A 17,027-nucleotide genomic window follows, 5' to 3' on the forward strand; every position below is an offset into this window, starting at 1 on the left:
TGGTCAAAATGCAATAAAAAGTGACTTGACTTGACTTATCTCTGCCCCATGGTGGGTGTTGATCTGCTCACACACAGTATGCATCTCACGCCGGGGCAGAACAGAGAGGTGGCTCATGCACACCACTCCTCTGCTGCAAAGAACATCCGGGATCACAGCACCGACCGAGAGCGGCAGCCTGCCCGTGAGTGGCTTCTCACTCTGCTCATCGTGATGCTCTCTGGCGAATGTCACTGTTCCCTCCGAGCTTCACGTTACCCTAAGATCAGAACTCCACAAAATCAAAGCAAAGGCTGCACAGAAGCAGCAAGACATTTCCTGGTCTCCTCCTGTTCTGCTCCAGTCACTGTCAGCTCTACCCTAGGTGCTGTTGATGGAAGTATCACCTAACGTCACAGGACAGGTACGCATCTTCTCCAGAATGGAGGTTATGGTGTCCTGGCCTCCATTCTGGAGCCTGGAGGTGAAGTCCATGTTCCTTAGGTGAGGCGGGTTCAGGAAGTGCCTTCTATCTGTACCGGCCATGTCAGGAAGGCATTCCAGTCATGTGTCCCAGCCCCAGCCCCAGTCCCAGCCCCAGCCCCAGTCCCAGCCCCAGTCCCAGCCCCAGTCCCAGCCCCAGTCCCAGCCCCAGTCCCAGCCCCAGTCCCAGCCCCAGTCCCAGTCCCAGTCCCAGCCCCAGTCCCAGTCCCAGCCCCAGTCCCAGCCCCAGTCCCAGCCCCAGTCCCAGTCCCAGTCCCAGCCCCAGCCCCAGTCCCAGTCCCAGTCCCAGCCCCAGTCCCAGCCCCAGTCTCAGCCCCAGTCCCAGCCCCAGTCCCAGTCCCAGTCCCAGCCCCAGTCCCAGTCCCAGTCCCAGTCTCAGTATCAGTATGCTCTCCCCTTGTCCTCCTATGCCCCTATGACATCCAAGAGTGTGCCTTTAAGGGCCGACTCCAGTCAAATCAAAGTGTCGACATCTAGACAACCTGGAGTGTTTCCCATCTGCATTGGAGTCTCTTTTTAGTCCAGGTTTCTGAATGTTTACTGCCCTAACTCTGTCCCTAACATTCCTTTTTTGGGACCCAATCACCAACCACACTAAACACAGAAATGGGCTTTCTCAGCAAACTCAGGGGAAAATACGTTTTCCAGGTTTAGTTATTTTGTTTCCTTCTCTTCCCATCTGTGGCTTTCACATTTTACAAAGTGTAGTACCTGCAACAAGTACACAGACTTTCAAGGCTCCTTTCTCCATTTCTCCTGAAGAACCTGAGGACCAGGATACATTCCATCAACTGGATCAGCAAGCGACTGGACAATAGGAAAAACCAGGCACACAGCATGCTTGTTCTTATCTCTCAGCCTGGTGAGGAATCTTCAACTACCTCTGGTGACAGGGACCTCTGTTTAATATATCAACTGAAATTCTACGTTCCTGAGGGAATTGGAATGCTACAGAATTAGCACCATTAATTTGGAATTTGTATTCAAATTTCCAGGCGGTCATTTGAATCCACAACCATCTCAAATGGAATCAGCAGTGCTACTTGATAATCCTCAGCCGACACTGACAAGGGTGTTTAAATTCTTTGCATTCAATTCGACTCAGTGTAGGGATAAACACACATGGAGTTGGTGTATGTCAGCAGATAGATTGTAGGATTAGTATCATAAAGAGTTTCTCTAATTAAAATGCATCTGATTGGATAAATGAAGCCAAAAGTCATTTGTCTAATTAAAAACCAAATGAAGAATTTGTTTCAGGTTTAGACCTGGTACCGTCAGGTTATTCCATCTGGACAGATGATTCAAGTCAGAGGGTTATCTTCGTGTTTTAACTGTATGAGACAATCACTGGAAAAAGTTAAGTAAATGTATCACAGATTCTTTATTAATCAAAGTGCTCTTTTTCTCACACTGTCATACAAATATACATTGACATGCAGTACGTCGGTAGTCCATTTAATATGGCCGTCGTTACCAGCTACACAGTTTATGCTACTAACACATGTACAATTCAAAATGAACATTGCTGATAGAAAATTCATTTCTACAAGGCTCAACAAAACAAATAATCACAATATTTAATAAATAGTGCACAATTAACAGTCCCTTTGGAGGATTTACAAAAACCAATTCTATCAACCTATAAATAATGGCACATTTCCAACCCACAAGGTCTGATTCTTCATAATAGTTTACATGCCCATTGCAAGCCGAAGGTTAGACTGTAGCTGATGCACCGTCCTGAGTGGCAATGGGAATTATGCCACGACATTCTCCAAGCATTCTCTGATCCCATATTGGCACATACAAGCAGTGCACTGTTATAAATGGGCAAGCAAATTACATATATTATATCTTCAGAAGCCTAGATACATGCCTGTAGTGAGACACGGGCAATGGGTAATGAAGACAGTGAAGTGAATCAGAAGAGCTTTAAAGAAAGTTTAGGAATGTTGGCCAAATATGTAGAATTTAAAGACGGAAGGAAAGGTTTTTGGGAAAGCACTAGCAGATTGGCCTGTGAGTAAATGCAATAAGGGTAAGGCTGAATGTAAGGCTAAATGTTGTTACCAATGTTATTATTAAAACTCTCACCAAACCTAAGAAATGACAAGCCATAGTAACACTTACACATTGAATGGTAGGGCACTGTGGTGTGTGTTAGCACAAGACGACCTAGGAATACAGATCCATAATTCTTTGAAAGTGGCGTCACAGGTAGATAAGATCACAAAGATAGCTTTTGGCTCATTGGCCTTCATAAGTCAAGGCACTGATTACAGGAGTTAGGATGCTATGTTGAAGTTGTACAAGATGTTGGTGAGTCCAAATTTGGAGTATTGTGTGGTCACCTACCTACAGGAAAGAAATCAATAAACTTGAGGAATGGAGAGAAAATTTACAAGGATGTTGTTGGGACTTGAGACCTGAGTTATAAGGATAGGTTGAATAGTTTAGGACTTTACTCCATGGAGTGCAGGAGAATGAGGGGTGACCACATCAAAGTACACAAATTCTGAGGGGTGTAGATAGCATGAATGCATGTAGGTTATTTTCCCTTCAGGTTTGATGAGATTAGATTTAGATTAAGGGTGAAAGGTGAAGTATTTAAGATAAACCTGAGGTGGAACTTGTTTACTCGAGGGTGGTGTGAGTGTGGAATGAGCTGCTGATAGAAATGGTAGATGCAGGTTTTATTGCAGCATTTAAGAGAAGTTTAGATAGGAACATGGATGAGAAGGGCAGAGGGGGCTATGGTCTGGGTGAAGGTAGATGAGACTAGGCAGAATATCAGGCTGGCATGGACCAGGTGTGGCAAGTGGCCTGTTTCTGTGCTGCAGTACCCCATGAATCTATGACCCTTACCATTTCTCTCCTTAGAATTGTGCCTAAGTCATCTCTTGGATACATTTATATCACCATTACTAACTTCTCTCTGAAAATTTAGCTCTGCTTTTCTATGGTTCTCCCAAGTTACCCCATGGTCACAATGTGATCCATCCATCCAAGCCATCTTGTCAATCACATCTCCCCTCATCCAATCCTGAACAGTGGAAGGATGAATCATTCAAAGATGAAGCTGCTGTTCATAGCTGATGTTCATTCAATATCAAAGGACCATTGAATTCTATGGTTGGATCTTGACCTTAGATACAGAGCATGTGGATTTGTTTGTTTCCTCAATGACCTCTGAGATCATCCAGGCCTTGGGATTCTATGCCCATTCTAAAAATGTGCTGGTAGGATTATTGATTAGTGTTAATTACCCTTAGTGTACGTTAATGGCAAAGAAAAACCCTCAATGAAAAGTTTAAGGACATGAGTGAGAGAGCAAATTGTAGGGGTAGAGGGAACACAGAGTCAAGAGCAGAAACAGACCATGCAACACCACAGATCTACTCCAGAATTCATCAATGTCATGGTCAACCCTCTCTCTGAGTGCCACTTACCAGCATTATTCTGGCATTCCTTATTTCCCTTAATATGCAGAAATCCACCAATATCTCTTTTGAGCAAACACAATGACCAGGATACCACCGCTCTCTAAGGAAGAGAATTCTGAAAGTTTTCCAACTTCAAAATGAAGAAACTTCTCATTATTTTGTTCCTGAATGCCCATATTTTTCTTGCAGGCCATTACCTCTGCCCCTTGACTCATTGGTCAGGAGAAACCTGGCCTCCACATCTTGCCAATAAAGCCCCATCAAAAATGTTTAAGTTTTGATGAAATCTTCCCTCAATTTCCCAAACTCTACAGAATACAGTCCTGGCTTTCATAATCCTGACTCATATTGCAAACCTAGCATTCCTGGAACTTCTTCACTCGGTCTAGGCCAAACACAGCCCTCCTTTGGGAAGGAGACAAAAACTGCACTCAGTAGTCCAGCTGTGGTATCACCAGGGTCCTCCCTATACAAATGCAATTTGCATTTCCATCTCTCATTTCCATAATCAAAATATTTCATAAAAAGGGCAAGCACCATTTTTGATTACTGCACCTATGTTGACTTTCAGTGACTTGTCCAATGCACATCCAGTCCAATCTCTCACAATAAACACTCTGTTTTCTGTTATGTGAAACAAGGTATACATAAACTACATCACAGTATTGGATCGGGGAATGGAGTAAATGTGATGTTCTCTGGGAGCCATCATGTACTCAATGGACCAAATGGAGGAGACAGCCAACTATTCAGATCAATGGACCATTTTTGCTCTGCTCTGAAGCCATTTCATACTTCTACGCTCCGCCAACCCTCTGGATCTCATTCCAATTTGTCTGGATAGTTAGAGCTAGGAAACCTCTTGGCCAAGGGTCAGAAAATCAATCAAAATCATAGATTATGTGGTTTCTGGAAAGGTGAAGTGGGATATGAAACTGCTGATGATGGAACCAATGATGAGAGAAAAGACTGATATTTCAGGATGATGACCTTTCAACACTGTGGTTGCTTTGTAATGATTGTACTTCCCACCTGCTACCATCATAACAGTATCTTCTATCTCTGGACCCCTACCTCATTCAGCGAGATGTGGCATCTTTGCACATAAACACTCCCTGCACTGGAGGTGGTGACCTTTGGGCCAGAGGATTGACAAACCTGAGCAAGTGGTTCTAATCAGCACTGTTGTGAAACTCTACTGTTTGTACAAGGTATTGATAACAGTTTATATATTAACACAGAAACACTGATGTTAATGGTCTTTAAATCACCGTCCCAATGCAGGTAAATGTACTTTTATTAGATTAATCAGCAGGAATATTCATGATTTCCCTTTCTCCAGAGAAAAGTCACTTGCTTTGACTATACATTGTGAAATGAGCATTGACGGGGAGTCAATCTCTTCCTTGGGCTTGTTAAAGTTGCTCCCACTAGACTTGCTCCTGCTGTGGTCTGCAGTCGGCGCTATTGGCAAATCTCTAGCCACTCTGGAGCCCACAAAACAACAGCAGAGTAGCCTGAAGAAGGCAACCCGCATCTCCCTGCTGGTCAGGGTGTAAATAATGGGGTTCAGGGCCGAATTCAGTACAGCCAAGGCAACACACCAGTCGGCTTTGTAGAGGATCGTGCACTGCTTGCGGCTGCAGGCCACGTCGAGCATCAGGAAAATAAAGAGCGGTGACCAACAGGCTATAAAGACACCTAGGACGATCATGACGGTGCGTAGGAGAGCCATGGCCCTCTCTGACTGGTTGCCTTTTGGGCTTTTCCGTTTCTTGACCTTGCGGCTGCTGGTGTTGACAAGCCGGTAGATACGGACGTAGAGGATCACAATGGCAAGCAAGATGACTGTCAAAATGGTGACACAAAAGGCCACATAGCTTTTGGCATAGAGTGGCAAGACTGTGGAGCAAGAGTTGAGGTTACCAATGCAGTTCCATCCAGTGATGGGCAGGATTCCCAGGAGGACTGAGATAATCCAGCAAGCCCCCAGAAGCAGGAAGAGTCTGTACTGCTTCTTGGAGTCATATGGCCTCATCTTCACCATGGTCATGTGTCTCTCAATGGCGATGGCCAACAAGCTAAAGGTTGATGCACACAATGCGACAAACATACTTCCCTCTCTGACAAACCACATATTAGGTGTTAGAGATAGAGTGCGTCTACCAGACATAAGGTTATTGATTAGATAGGCCACCCCAGCCAAGAGGTCCGATAGGGCAAGGTTTCCGATGAAGTAGTACATTCTTGTGTGAAACTTCTTGTTTTTCCAAATGGCGACAAGGACCATCACATTCTCAATGACAATCAAAATACATGCCAGGGTAATTATTACATCCTTAACATTGATGGAGTCATTCTCTGTTCTCATGCGTAACTTCCCTGAATAATTATAATGTTGATAGATGATCTTGTTCTCCTGAAAACTATTGGCCGAACCCATTTTTATGCCTGTGTTGGTTGGCAGTGGTATGAGTCTACCATCTGCATTAATGCATCTCAAACTTCAGAGGGCGCCATTGACACTCATGTACCCTGTACATATTGGGCAAAGGAAACGTCCACTGTTTCAGAAGAAATCCTTTCACTGAGGCTCCAGACCTAAGGAGAGAGGTTTTAGAGAAAATTAGTTCAATTATATTAGTTACTGCATGTATTTCTGAGGTTAGAAGTAAAAAGGGCATTCGCTGTTGGCAATAACATTCAAAACAACAAGTAGGAGGAGACCCAGGTCCCGTTTTTCTTTAGTAGCACACACAAAATGCTGTATGAACTCGGCAAGTTAGGCAGCATCTACAGAAAGGAATAAAGAGTCAATGTTTCGGGTCAAAACCCTTCATCAGGACTAAGAGTCGTGATGAAGGGTCTCAGCCTAAAACGTCGACTCTTTATTCCTTTCCATTAGATACTGCCTGACCTGCTGAGTTCGACCAGCTGTGTGTTACGCTAGATTTTCAGCATTTGCAGAATCTCTTGTGTTTCCCCACGTCTCTTTCCTGGGTTGTCCAAATCTTGCCTTCCACAGCCATTGATTTTGGTTGTTAAAGGTACATTTCCATGATATTAAAGCATTGAGCAACATACTCTGTTATGGATCCTGTATAAACCAGATCAAAATTTGTCTGTCAACCAGCATCACATATTCTCATATTTCATAATTTCCACAGAACCATAGAACATTACAGCACTGAAACAGGCCTTTTGGCTCTTCTTGGCTTTGCCAAACTATTTTTCTGCCTAGTCCCACTGACCTGCACCCGGCCCATATCTCTCCATACACCACTCACCCACATATCTGTCCAAGTTTTTCTTAAACGTTAAAAGTGAGCCCACATTTACAACTTCATCTGGCAGCTCATTCCACACTCCCACCACTCACCACCATCATTCCCCCTAATGTTCCCTTTAAACTTTTCCCCCTTCACCCTTAATCCATGTCCTCTGGTTTTTTTCTCCCCTAGCCTCAGTGGAAATATTTCATAATGAGGGAATTTCATAATATCAAAGCCAATTGGCCTATCAACTGTATGTCAACTTCCAGAGACTTTCCGTTTTCCATCAAATTTCCCTGTAACCCAATTCTCTCACACCTGTCCATCGATATTCTTCCAATTCTCCCTCCACTTGGACAATTTACAATAGTCTATGGTGGGGGAGCCCAAGGCCAGAGGACACAGTCTCAGAACAGAGGGAAGTTATTTTAGAAGGGATACATGGAGGAATTTCTTTAGCCAGAGTGTGGCGAATCTGCCAAATTTGTTGCCACTGGCGGCTGTGGAGGCCAAGTCACTGGGTATATTTAAGGCAGAGATTGTTAGATTCCTGATTGGCCAGGGCATGAAAGAATACGGGGAGAAAGCAAGTGATTGGGGCTGAGAGGGAAAATGGATCAGCCATGATGAAATGGTGGAGCAGATTCAATGGGCCAAATGGCCTAATCCTGCTCCTATGGCCTTCAGGTCTTATAACACAACAGCCAGTATAACTGTTGGGTTAAGAGAGGTACACTACAGAGCTGTGTGCTTAGCTCCCGGCTCTATTTGTTTTATACTTATGACTATAAGGAAAAGCACAGCTCCAATGGTATTGTTAAATTTGCTGATAACATCACTGTTGTTGGTTGGATCAAAGGTGGCATATAGAAGGAAGATTGAAAACCTGGCTGAGTGATGCCACAACAATGTTACCCAATGTCAACGTCCAATGAGTTGCTTATTGATTTCAGGAGGACAAAACCGGAGGTCCATGACTAGTCCTCATCGGAAATCAGAGGTGGAGAGGGTCAGCAACTTTAAGTTCCTTTGTGTTATTATTTCAGAGGATCTGTCCTGGGTCCAGCACAAGTGTCATTATGGAGAAAGCACAGCAGCACCTCCACTTTCTTAGAAGTTTGTGAAGATTTGGCGTGTCATCTAAAATTTTTAAAAACTTCTAAAGATGTGTGGTGGAGTATATATTGACTGGTTGTATCTTGACCTGGTATGGAAACACCAACACTCTCACACAGAAGCCCTCCCGCCATTGTGCACATGTATATGGAACGCTGTCGCAGGAAAGCAGCATCCATCATCAAGGGCCCTCACCACCTAGGCCACCCTCTGTTCCTACTGAAGGTACAGGAGCCTCAGGATCCACACCACCATGTTCAGGAATTGTTATTACAGTCAACCATCAGGCTCTTGAGCCAGAGGAGATAACTTCACTCAACTTCAATTGCCCCAACATTGAAATGTCCCCACAACCCATGGACTCACTTTCAAGGATTCTTTATCTCATGTCCTTGATATTTATTATTTGTTAATTAATTATTATTATTATTATTGCTATTCCTTTTTTTATGTATTTGCAATTTCTTGTCTTTTGCACATTGGCTGTTTTTCTGTCAAGTGGGGTAGTCCTTCATTGATTCTACTGCACTTTTTGCAAGAACTAGGGTTGAATATGGTGACATATACGTGTTTTGATCATAAATTTACTTTCAACTTTGAACTTTTGAACTTGGGAAGTAAGCATTCAGAGTAGGTACAAAAGATTTTGTAGATGCTGAAAATCTTAAGCTACACACACAAAATGCAAGAAGAACTTCGCAAGTCAGCAGCATCTATGGAGGGGAATGAACAGTTGATGCCTTGGACTGAACCCTTTATCGGGACAGGAAAGGAAGAGGTGGCATTCAAAGTAGATAGTGTGATCACAAGCAGGATTAAGGTAGGAAGCACTAAAGATGTTTGAATTGGAAGCAACACGCTAAGACTAGATGTACTCAGCAGGTCAGACAGCATCAACGGAGGGGAATAAACAGTAAACTTTTCAGACTGAGACCCTTCATCTGAACTTGTCCCGAAATGTATGATGCTCAGTTCCCTCTGTAGATGCTGCCTGACCCGCTGAGTTCCCCTAATGCCTTATGTGTTGATTACGAATAGAACGTGCAGACTGGACTCAAGCAGCATCAAGGTCAGCACTGAGCCCAGGTGTGAGACAGGAATACTTCCTCCATCATCTATTGTGAAAGTGCTGGGTCTCTCATCCTCCCAAAGAACTGCGTAACCCCCAATCCCGAAGAGTAGTATTTCATTTCTCCACCTTCAATGCTTTAACAAAAAATGTAAATTAAAAAAATCTGAAGAAAAAACAATTTTGCTTTTTAAATGCCTTCAAGATTTTTTGCAGCAATTCCAGATTCTCTTCTTACTGCCTATTACACTACTGTTGTTTAGGGTAGCAATGGAAGTCCTCCACCTCTGCTGGCATTCGGGCCGTCCTTCATCATGTAAGTAGCTTCCACTCAGCCTTCACTACTGTCATCATGCAAGTCCCAGATGAAAACTCAGTAATCCGTCACACGCTGATGTAGAAGAATTCTTCATTGCTGTTCTGGTAACAATTTTGTTTTACCAGTCAGGGTTGTTAGCCCTGAACTGAACACGCGAACCTGAAAGAACAGTGGACCACTCTTAGTCTAGCCTTTGAGCTGTTTGGCATGGGTGACCCTACCAAGTGCCAAAACATAAAGCCCTGATCCCAGTCAACATAACTCTCTGGGTCTTTGAGGCACACAAGCCTCCAAACCCTGTAATGAGGTTGTGGGCTTCTTGGAGGAATCCCATAATAGTCCTTTATTTATTTGTTTGTTTTACTTAGAGATAGAGCATGGAACAGACCCTTCCAGCATAATGAGCCACACCACCCAGCAACCATCTTATTTAACCCTAATCACAGGACAATTTACAATGACCAATTAATATGCAAACCCATACGTCTTTGGAATGTGGGAGGAAACCGGAGCACCGGGAGGTAATCTGCGTGTGTTTATGAGGAGGATGTATAAACTCTTTACAGAGGGTGCCAGAACTGAACTCCAAACTCTGGAGCCCTGAGTTGTTATAGTGTCGTGCTAACTGCTACACTGCCGTGGCACCCCCATGGGTGGCAATTGTAGTGGCAATTCTTTAAGATGGGCAATGCAATCCTAACAATGGAATTCTATTTGACCCACTGATATTGCATCAGCTCTGTATAGAGACAATATAGTCAATTCCATTTCCTAATCTTTTCCTTGACATCTTTAAAAAACTGTGAATATATACATCCAAATCCCTTAGCTCCTGCATCAAAGACTTTCTTTCCTTAATTTCCTTATCAGAATTTACAACTTCATAATTCTCTCCTTAAGATTTAATTTATGTTGTAAATATTCATTCCACTAGCATGTCTATCTTCAAGTACTATTGATGTCCTCACTTTTTACCAGGCATTCAAGGTTTGTGTCATCTTCGAATTTCAAAATGGCGCTTTATATGTCCAATTCAATATTGTTAACAATTACCCATAAAGCAATTCTTGTCTACTACACAGTCCTCTCTCCATGGTCAAGGATCAGTCCTTGGGCTCACAGTGATTAAATAATACCTAAAAATACAAAGCAGTTTGACTCTTGATGCACTGTGAAATTAGGTACAATGATCCATGTATTCCAGGGGTGTCAAACTCATTTTAAATCTAAAATGATCTCGCAGGCCGGATATAATTGTACGCCGGGCCGGATATGGCCCGCGGGCCTTGAGTTTGACACCTATGATGTATTCCATCCCTCAGAAAATAAATTAGCGATGATGCAAAGCCACAAAAATGAGTGCTCAGACCACATCTGTTTTCAGATTTGATAGACTTGGATTTCTTTCATACTGTAGGATCTTCAGAGATTATTTGCAAACATCTTAATACTTTTGAAGTGCTAGTAACACAGTATTGAACTTGTCCACAGTAAGTTCCCAGAAAAATACATGTCAAAAAATGACCAGATAATCTGCTCTTTGGCTGTTGGCTCAGCTATGAACCTGGGCAGAAGCACCATTCTCTTTGTTGGAGTAACCCATGGAATCTTCCATGGTCACCTGAGAGAAGAAATGAGGGCCTTCAGCATTTCTTACTCAAAAGTCACCAATGTATCCAAGGCTAAGTGCCTCAGCCACATGGACTGCTAAAGGAAGATAAGTATTAGAGCCCCTAAGTCATCTCAGAGGCTTTGAGATCGCTCTATGTGTCTGGCCATTGTACATCCACTCAGTGCACAAAAGCAAGCAGACATTTTCAAGAGGTTCCGTTGTCATTCAGACCAAACATCAGAATGAGGAAGAGATGTGATCTATGTGACTTTGACCATGGAATGACTGTTGGTGCCAGATGGGGTAGTTTGAGTATCTCAAAAACTTCTGATCTCCAGGGATTTTCACATACAACAGTCTCCAGTATTTACAAAGCACAGTGTGATAAACAACAAAAAGCATCCAGTGAGCAACAGATCTGTGGATCTGCAGACAAAAATGCCTTGTTAATGAGAGAGGTCAGAGGAGAATAGGCAGACTGGTAAAAGCTGACAGGAAGGCGACAGTAACTCAAATATCCCCACGTTACAACAGTGGTGCACAGAAGAGTGTCTCTAAATTCAAAACACATCAAAGGATGAAGTGAACGGGCTGCAGCAGCAGAGGACTATGAATGGTAACTCAGTGGCCACTTTATTAGGTATGGAAGGTATCTAATAAAGTGGCCATTGAGTGTAAGTTTAGCTGTAGCTGGCATGGGAAATCAATTCCAAAATGAAAAGTTAGTATTATGAAGTAACTGCACTAGCCTCTGAAAGGAACAAAGATTGTCTTTTAGGTAGGGACACACTGTAGGAACAAAATTCTGATGCCAGCAACTCATAATCTTTCTAGATGTAAATCAGCCTGCTTCACATCTTCTGGTTAACTTCAGATTTTATGTTGTGTCTCAACTAGCAGCTGTCTCACACACTAGTAATTTCCCAAATTATACCTTATGAATTTGTGGCCACAAACCCAAATAGAGCCCCTAAGGTAGAGGTTATGCAATGTTTTTGGAACTAGGATATGCTAATCTCCGGTAAACATGTTGAAATATTTGATTATGACCTACAACTGATCTACAGTTCTGAAGTATCAAAAGAGACGAGCAAAGCTGACATAAAGATTCGCTTTATTTGTCACATGTTTATCAAAGCATATAATGAAATGTGTTGTTCTTTGTAACAACACAGTCTAAAGATTGTGCTGGGGGCAGTCCACCAGTGCCAATACAATTCCTTAGCATACCCACAACTGACTAACTCTGACTACACATCTTTGGAATGTGGGAGGAAGCCAGAGCACCAGGAGGAAATCCACACAAACAGAGGAAGAATGTACAAATTCCTTACAGACAACGGTGGGGAGGTCAGTGCTGTAAAGTGATTGAAGTAACCAATACACTACCGTGCCAAGACAGAAGTAATCAAATAAAGAATTTAGTTGAATATCCATGCTGTTTCAAGGAAATGGTCCTTTTTCAAAGTTCAAAGTAAATTTATTCTCAAACTACATAATATCACCACATACAACCCTGAGATTCATTTTCTTGCAGGCATGTTCAATATATCTATAATAGAATAATAACCATAATAGAATCAACGAAAGACCACAGCAACTTAGGTGTTCATCCAGTGTGTAAAAGACAACAAACTGTGCAAACACATAAATAAATAAATAGACAGACAGACAGATAAATAAATAGATAGATAGATAGATAAATTAATAAATAAATACCTAACTAACTAACTAACTAACCAAACAAACAATCAATAAATATTAGGAACATGAGGAGAAGAGAACTTGAAAGTGAGACCAAAGGCTGTGGGACCATTTCAATGATGGGGTAAGTGAAGTTGAGTAAAGTCACCCTCCTTAGTTCAACACCACAACAATCTTTGCAACAGGCTGAGTATGATTTAACTTGCCAGATGGTTAAAAGTTGAAGAGGTTTACAGTAGGTAACTCAATGATGAATTACCTTAGCCCTCATTAGAATATTTAATTCCTGGCATTTTCGTAATTTGTTGTAATCTTAAGAAACAATCTATCAAACTTTAACAGGTTTTGATAAATGAGTAGAAAATTAAGAAAGTGGTTATTGCTGCCTTTCCCTGGGATGCCCTCATTCCACAATATGAGGGTGCATCAAATTCCATTCCCAATCACTCTATTCTGTCCAGTGGTCATCGCAGCTTACTGATCTGACAGCACAAGAGAAATCTGCTCAGTGATCACAAATTAGTATTGATTCTCAAATGATATCTAGGGCTTATCAACACCCGCCTGTTTCAGGAATGCAAGTCCTGCCTTGTTCACACATTTTACAGTTTACTGTTCAGTTCTGTCTAATAATTCAAAGTTTTTAAAATCAATTTGAAATGGACAAAATCACAAGGAAGGTCAATATTAACCACGTCCTCAATATTTTCTTTGTTTATCAAAATAACATAGCTTGATATATTGTTTCTTAAAACTGCAATTAATTTCTGACAACAGTGACTGCACTTAGAAAGAGCAGAACTGAAGTAAAGTGCTTTGGGTGTGCTGAGTTCCTGTAATGCAAGTCTAACTTTTCCCATGCAATTCCCAACTACTTGATGCAAAATTGGATAAGGTAGACTGTAGAGTTCTTTCGTTGTTTTAATCATTATTTTATCATAACTCCCACTGTCTGAACTAAAATGATTTTATTTCTATGTAAAGTCTGCAAAGTGACATCTTACAGAGGCATACACAACCCACGTGTAAAAAAAATTCCAAATACACTCAATGTCCACTTTATTAGATACGCCTGCTCGTTAATGCAAACATCTAATCTGCTAATCATGTGGCAAAAACTCCATGCAGACATAATCAAGAGGATCAATTGTTTTTTTCTCTGACCAAACATCAGAATAGGGAAGAAATGGGACCTAACTGACTTGGACCACGGAATGATTGTTGGTGCCAGACACGGTGGTTTGCGCATCTCAGAAACTGCCGATCTCCTGGGAATTTTAAGCACAATAGTCTCTAGGGTTTACAGAGAATGGTGCCAAGAGCAAAAAGCATTCGGAGAGCGGCAGTTCTGTAGGCGAAAACACCCTTGTTAATGAGAGAGGTCAAAGGAGAATAGCCACAACGGTTCAGGAAGGCGAGTATTATGTATTATAATAGTGACTTACAGAAGAGCATCTCAGAATGCAAAACTGCATTCTGCATTGAAGTGACTGAGCTACAGCAGGAGACCACACTGGGTGCTAGTCCCGTACCTAATAAAGTGGCCACAGAGTGTATTTTCCCAGTGTAACCAACATCTTCTGCTTATAACAACGGAAGCTAATTCAAAATCTTACAGAATGCCGCCTTCTTTTTCTTTACCAATTTAACTAATAACCTGATGCACTCGCGTTGCCATACAACAAGTAGGCGCGTTTATGTTTAATTCCACGAACACACGAGCTTCAGCAGATGCTGGAAATCCAGAGTAACGCATACAAAATTCTGCAGGAACACCGCAGGTCGTGCAACATCTACCGAGAGGAATGAACCGCCAACGTAGTGGGCTAAGACCATCAAGACATTTAAATCCAGAAATGTGTGTGAAATCCTGAGGTTAATGAAACCCCCGGGGCTAGCTGTCAGTCAAATAACTTTGTCAACGATAGGCACCCACTGGACTCACAGTAAATCAGGAAACGTGGAGAGAAAGTAAGTTTATGGTCAGTGCCGTAGACATAGAGGTATGGCGCATAACTTTATTGTCTCTCTGCCGTTGTGCCAACTAATTCCCATTGAAGTCCATGAGAGCAAGGAGCGGAGCAGAACAGCCTGCTGATATACTGTCACTTGACTAGCATTACCCTTGACTTTGAGTGAATAAAGGGCTGTATTTTTGAAGGATTTTTTTTAAGTGAAGGGCTGCATTTTTGAGTTTCCTCTGTTTCCTGTGGGTGCTACTTCTTATCAAACGTGCCCGGTTACCGGGGCTTTCGGGCGCTAACTTCTCACTCCTGGCCACGAGTGACTCTTTCTCCAAACTCTTTGCTGTTTTCCACATTCCGTGTTTATCTCTCCTTGAGCTTGCTCCCCTTCTAAACTTCGGCATTTCTGCTTCTACTCTCAGTGAAGCGTTACGATGTCCGAGTTACTATTTTTTCTCTCTCTCCGTGACCACTTTATACATCCCGCTTTCACTGTCCAGCCTGTGAATGTGTGGGTCCGTCCCTGTGACTGTCTCCGTGTGTGTATATGTATGTGGTGAATATCCCTATGTCGTTATTTCTGCTTGAGTTTGTATGTTTCACTCAATGTGTGTCCCTCCCTTTTGCTGTGCGTCTGTTTCTGTCTCTTTCTCTCTCAAATTGTGCTTTTCTCTGTAGAATATTAATCCCTGTAATTATATCGCTAGCCGCAACCGTGAGGTGTATAACAAGTAGGTAAATATTGTTCAGATAACCTTCAGACTCTACACACCCTCCGCGGAGACCGTCCGATTTACAACTGTACTTGAAGCGTCTCCACAAGATAATAGGCAGAGTTGAAAGTCAGACAATTCCTCTCGCTGCGATCCGCTGAACTGTTAGAAATAGTTAAAGTTTCAGAAACATCACACTCACCTCTGACACGTCCAGAGACGGCCGGCTGATCCATCCAATATCACTCTAAGCGCAAACACAAAACCTTCAGATAGTTTTGAGCCTGATGTCAACAGTCTGCCTTTCAGTATTTATCCCCGGCGAGAAAAATACAGGCGCGTCCCACGGCGCCCCAAATGTCTGCGAAACACCTCTCGGTAATCTGCGGTAGTCAAGAGGGCAGTGAGGCAGCGAGTTTCTAAAAGAAGATTGCACGCGTGGTCCTCTTATTCTCTTTGAGCGCTTTCTAGTGGGAGGTGGCACATTACGTTACCCATCAATCCTGTCTCCATTTGTCAAACGACTGCCCAGTCCTGTTAGCTGGGGCCACAAATGATCGCGTCGAACCGGTACGCAGAGAGGTATCGTTCACCCAGGATAATATTCAACATTTATCCCAATATTTCCTCGTGTAATTTCTGGGGACGGAATAGCTTCACGCACTTTAAATCTCCTACCCCTAGACTCAAAAGAACATTTATTGCCGCCGCTTGACGTTTTACCCGTGGTTATTTATGTCTTCCTGCTTCATTTTCGTCAAATGGTCCCAACAGCCAATTAGCTTGGCTCAGTTACCGGGAAACAGGTCCCAAATTAAGAAAGTAGCTGGAATGGACTCCCTTCCAGGAATCAAAGTCTAGTTTATTGTCATATGCATAGGTACATTCCTCAATATAATCTAGACTGACTACCCACTCCAATGCTAAGGGCTACCCAGTATAACGGTTCCCAACACACACAAAATGCTGTTAGAAGCAGCAGGCCAGGCAGCTTTGAAGCGTGGCCTGCTGCGTTCCACCAGCATTTTGTGTGTGTTGCTTGAATTTCCAGCATCTGCAGATTTCCTCCTGTAAGGGTTCCCAAACTTTTTTTTAATGCCATAGACCCAAGGGGTCTGTGGGCCTTTAGATTCAAGAGCATCGGTCCTTAAAGTGAAACTTGGCGATACGAGGGGCGACAGATACCGGAATCTGGAGGGTTCCAGCAAACAATATGCTGGAGGGTCTCGAGGGCCAATCAACCAGCATCTGTTGGTGGGATAGAACTCTTAGCATTCTGGATCGAAACCCGCAACAGGTCCTGAAGATTAGCCCTCACTGGTGCACTTG

The 17,027-nt window shown here is 42.8% G+C and overlaps 1 protein-coding gene across 1 annotated transcript; it reads right to left on the bottom strand.

The window, feature by feature from the left end:
- Positions 1-1,848: 1,848 nt before the first annotated feature.
- On the bottom strand, positions 1,849-16,368 carry LOC132406054 (sphingosine 1-phosphate receptor 3-like). Its single transcript, XM_059991236.1, has 2 exons — positions 15,901-16,368; positions 1,849-6,530 (listed from the first exon to the last, which is right to left on the bottom strand). Exon 2 carries the CDS (start codon positions 6,370-6,372, stop codon positions 5,251-5,253), a length of 1,122 nt encoding a protein of 373 aa, XP_059847219.1. The 5' UTR covers positions 6,373-6,530; positions 15,901-16,368; the 3' UTR covers positions 1,849-5,250.
- Between the last annotated feature and the right edge of the window lie 659 nt (positions 16,369-17,027).

This window comes from Hypanus sabinus, chromosome 16, assembly GCF_030144855.1.
Source record: "Hypanus sabinus isolate sHypSab1 chromosome 16, sHypSab1.hap1, whole genome shotgun sequence".
Taxonomy (NCBI): domain Eukaryota; kingdom Metazoa; phylum Chordata; class Chondrichthyes; order Myliobatiformes; family Dasyatidae; genus Hypanus; species Hypanus sabinus.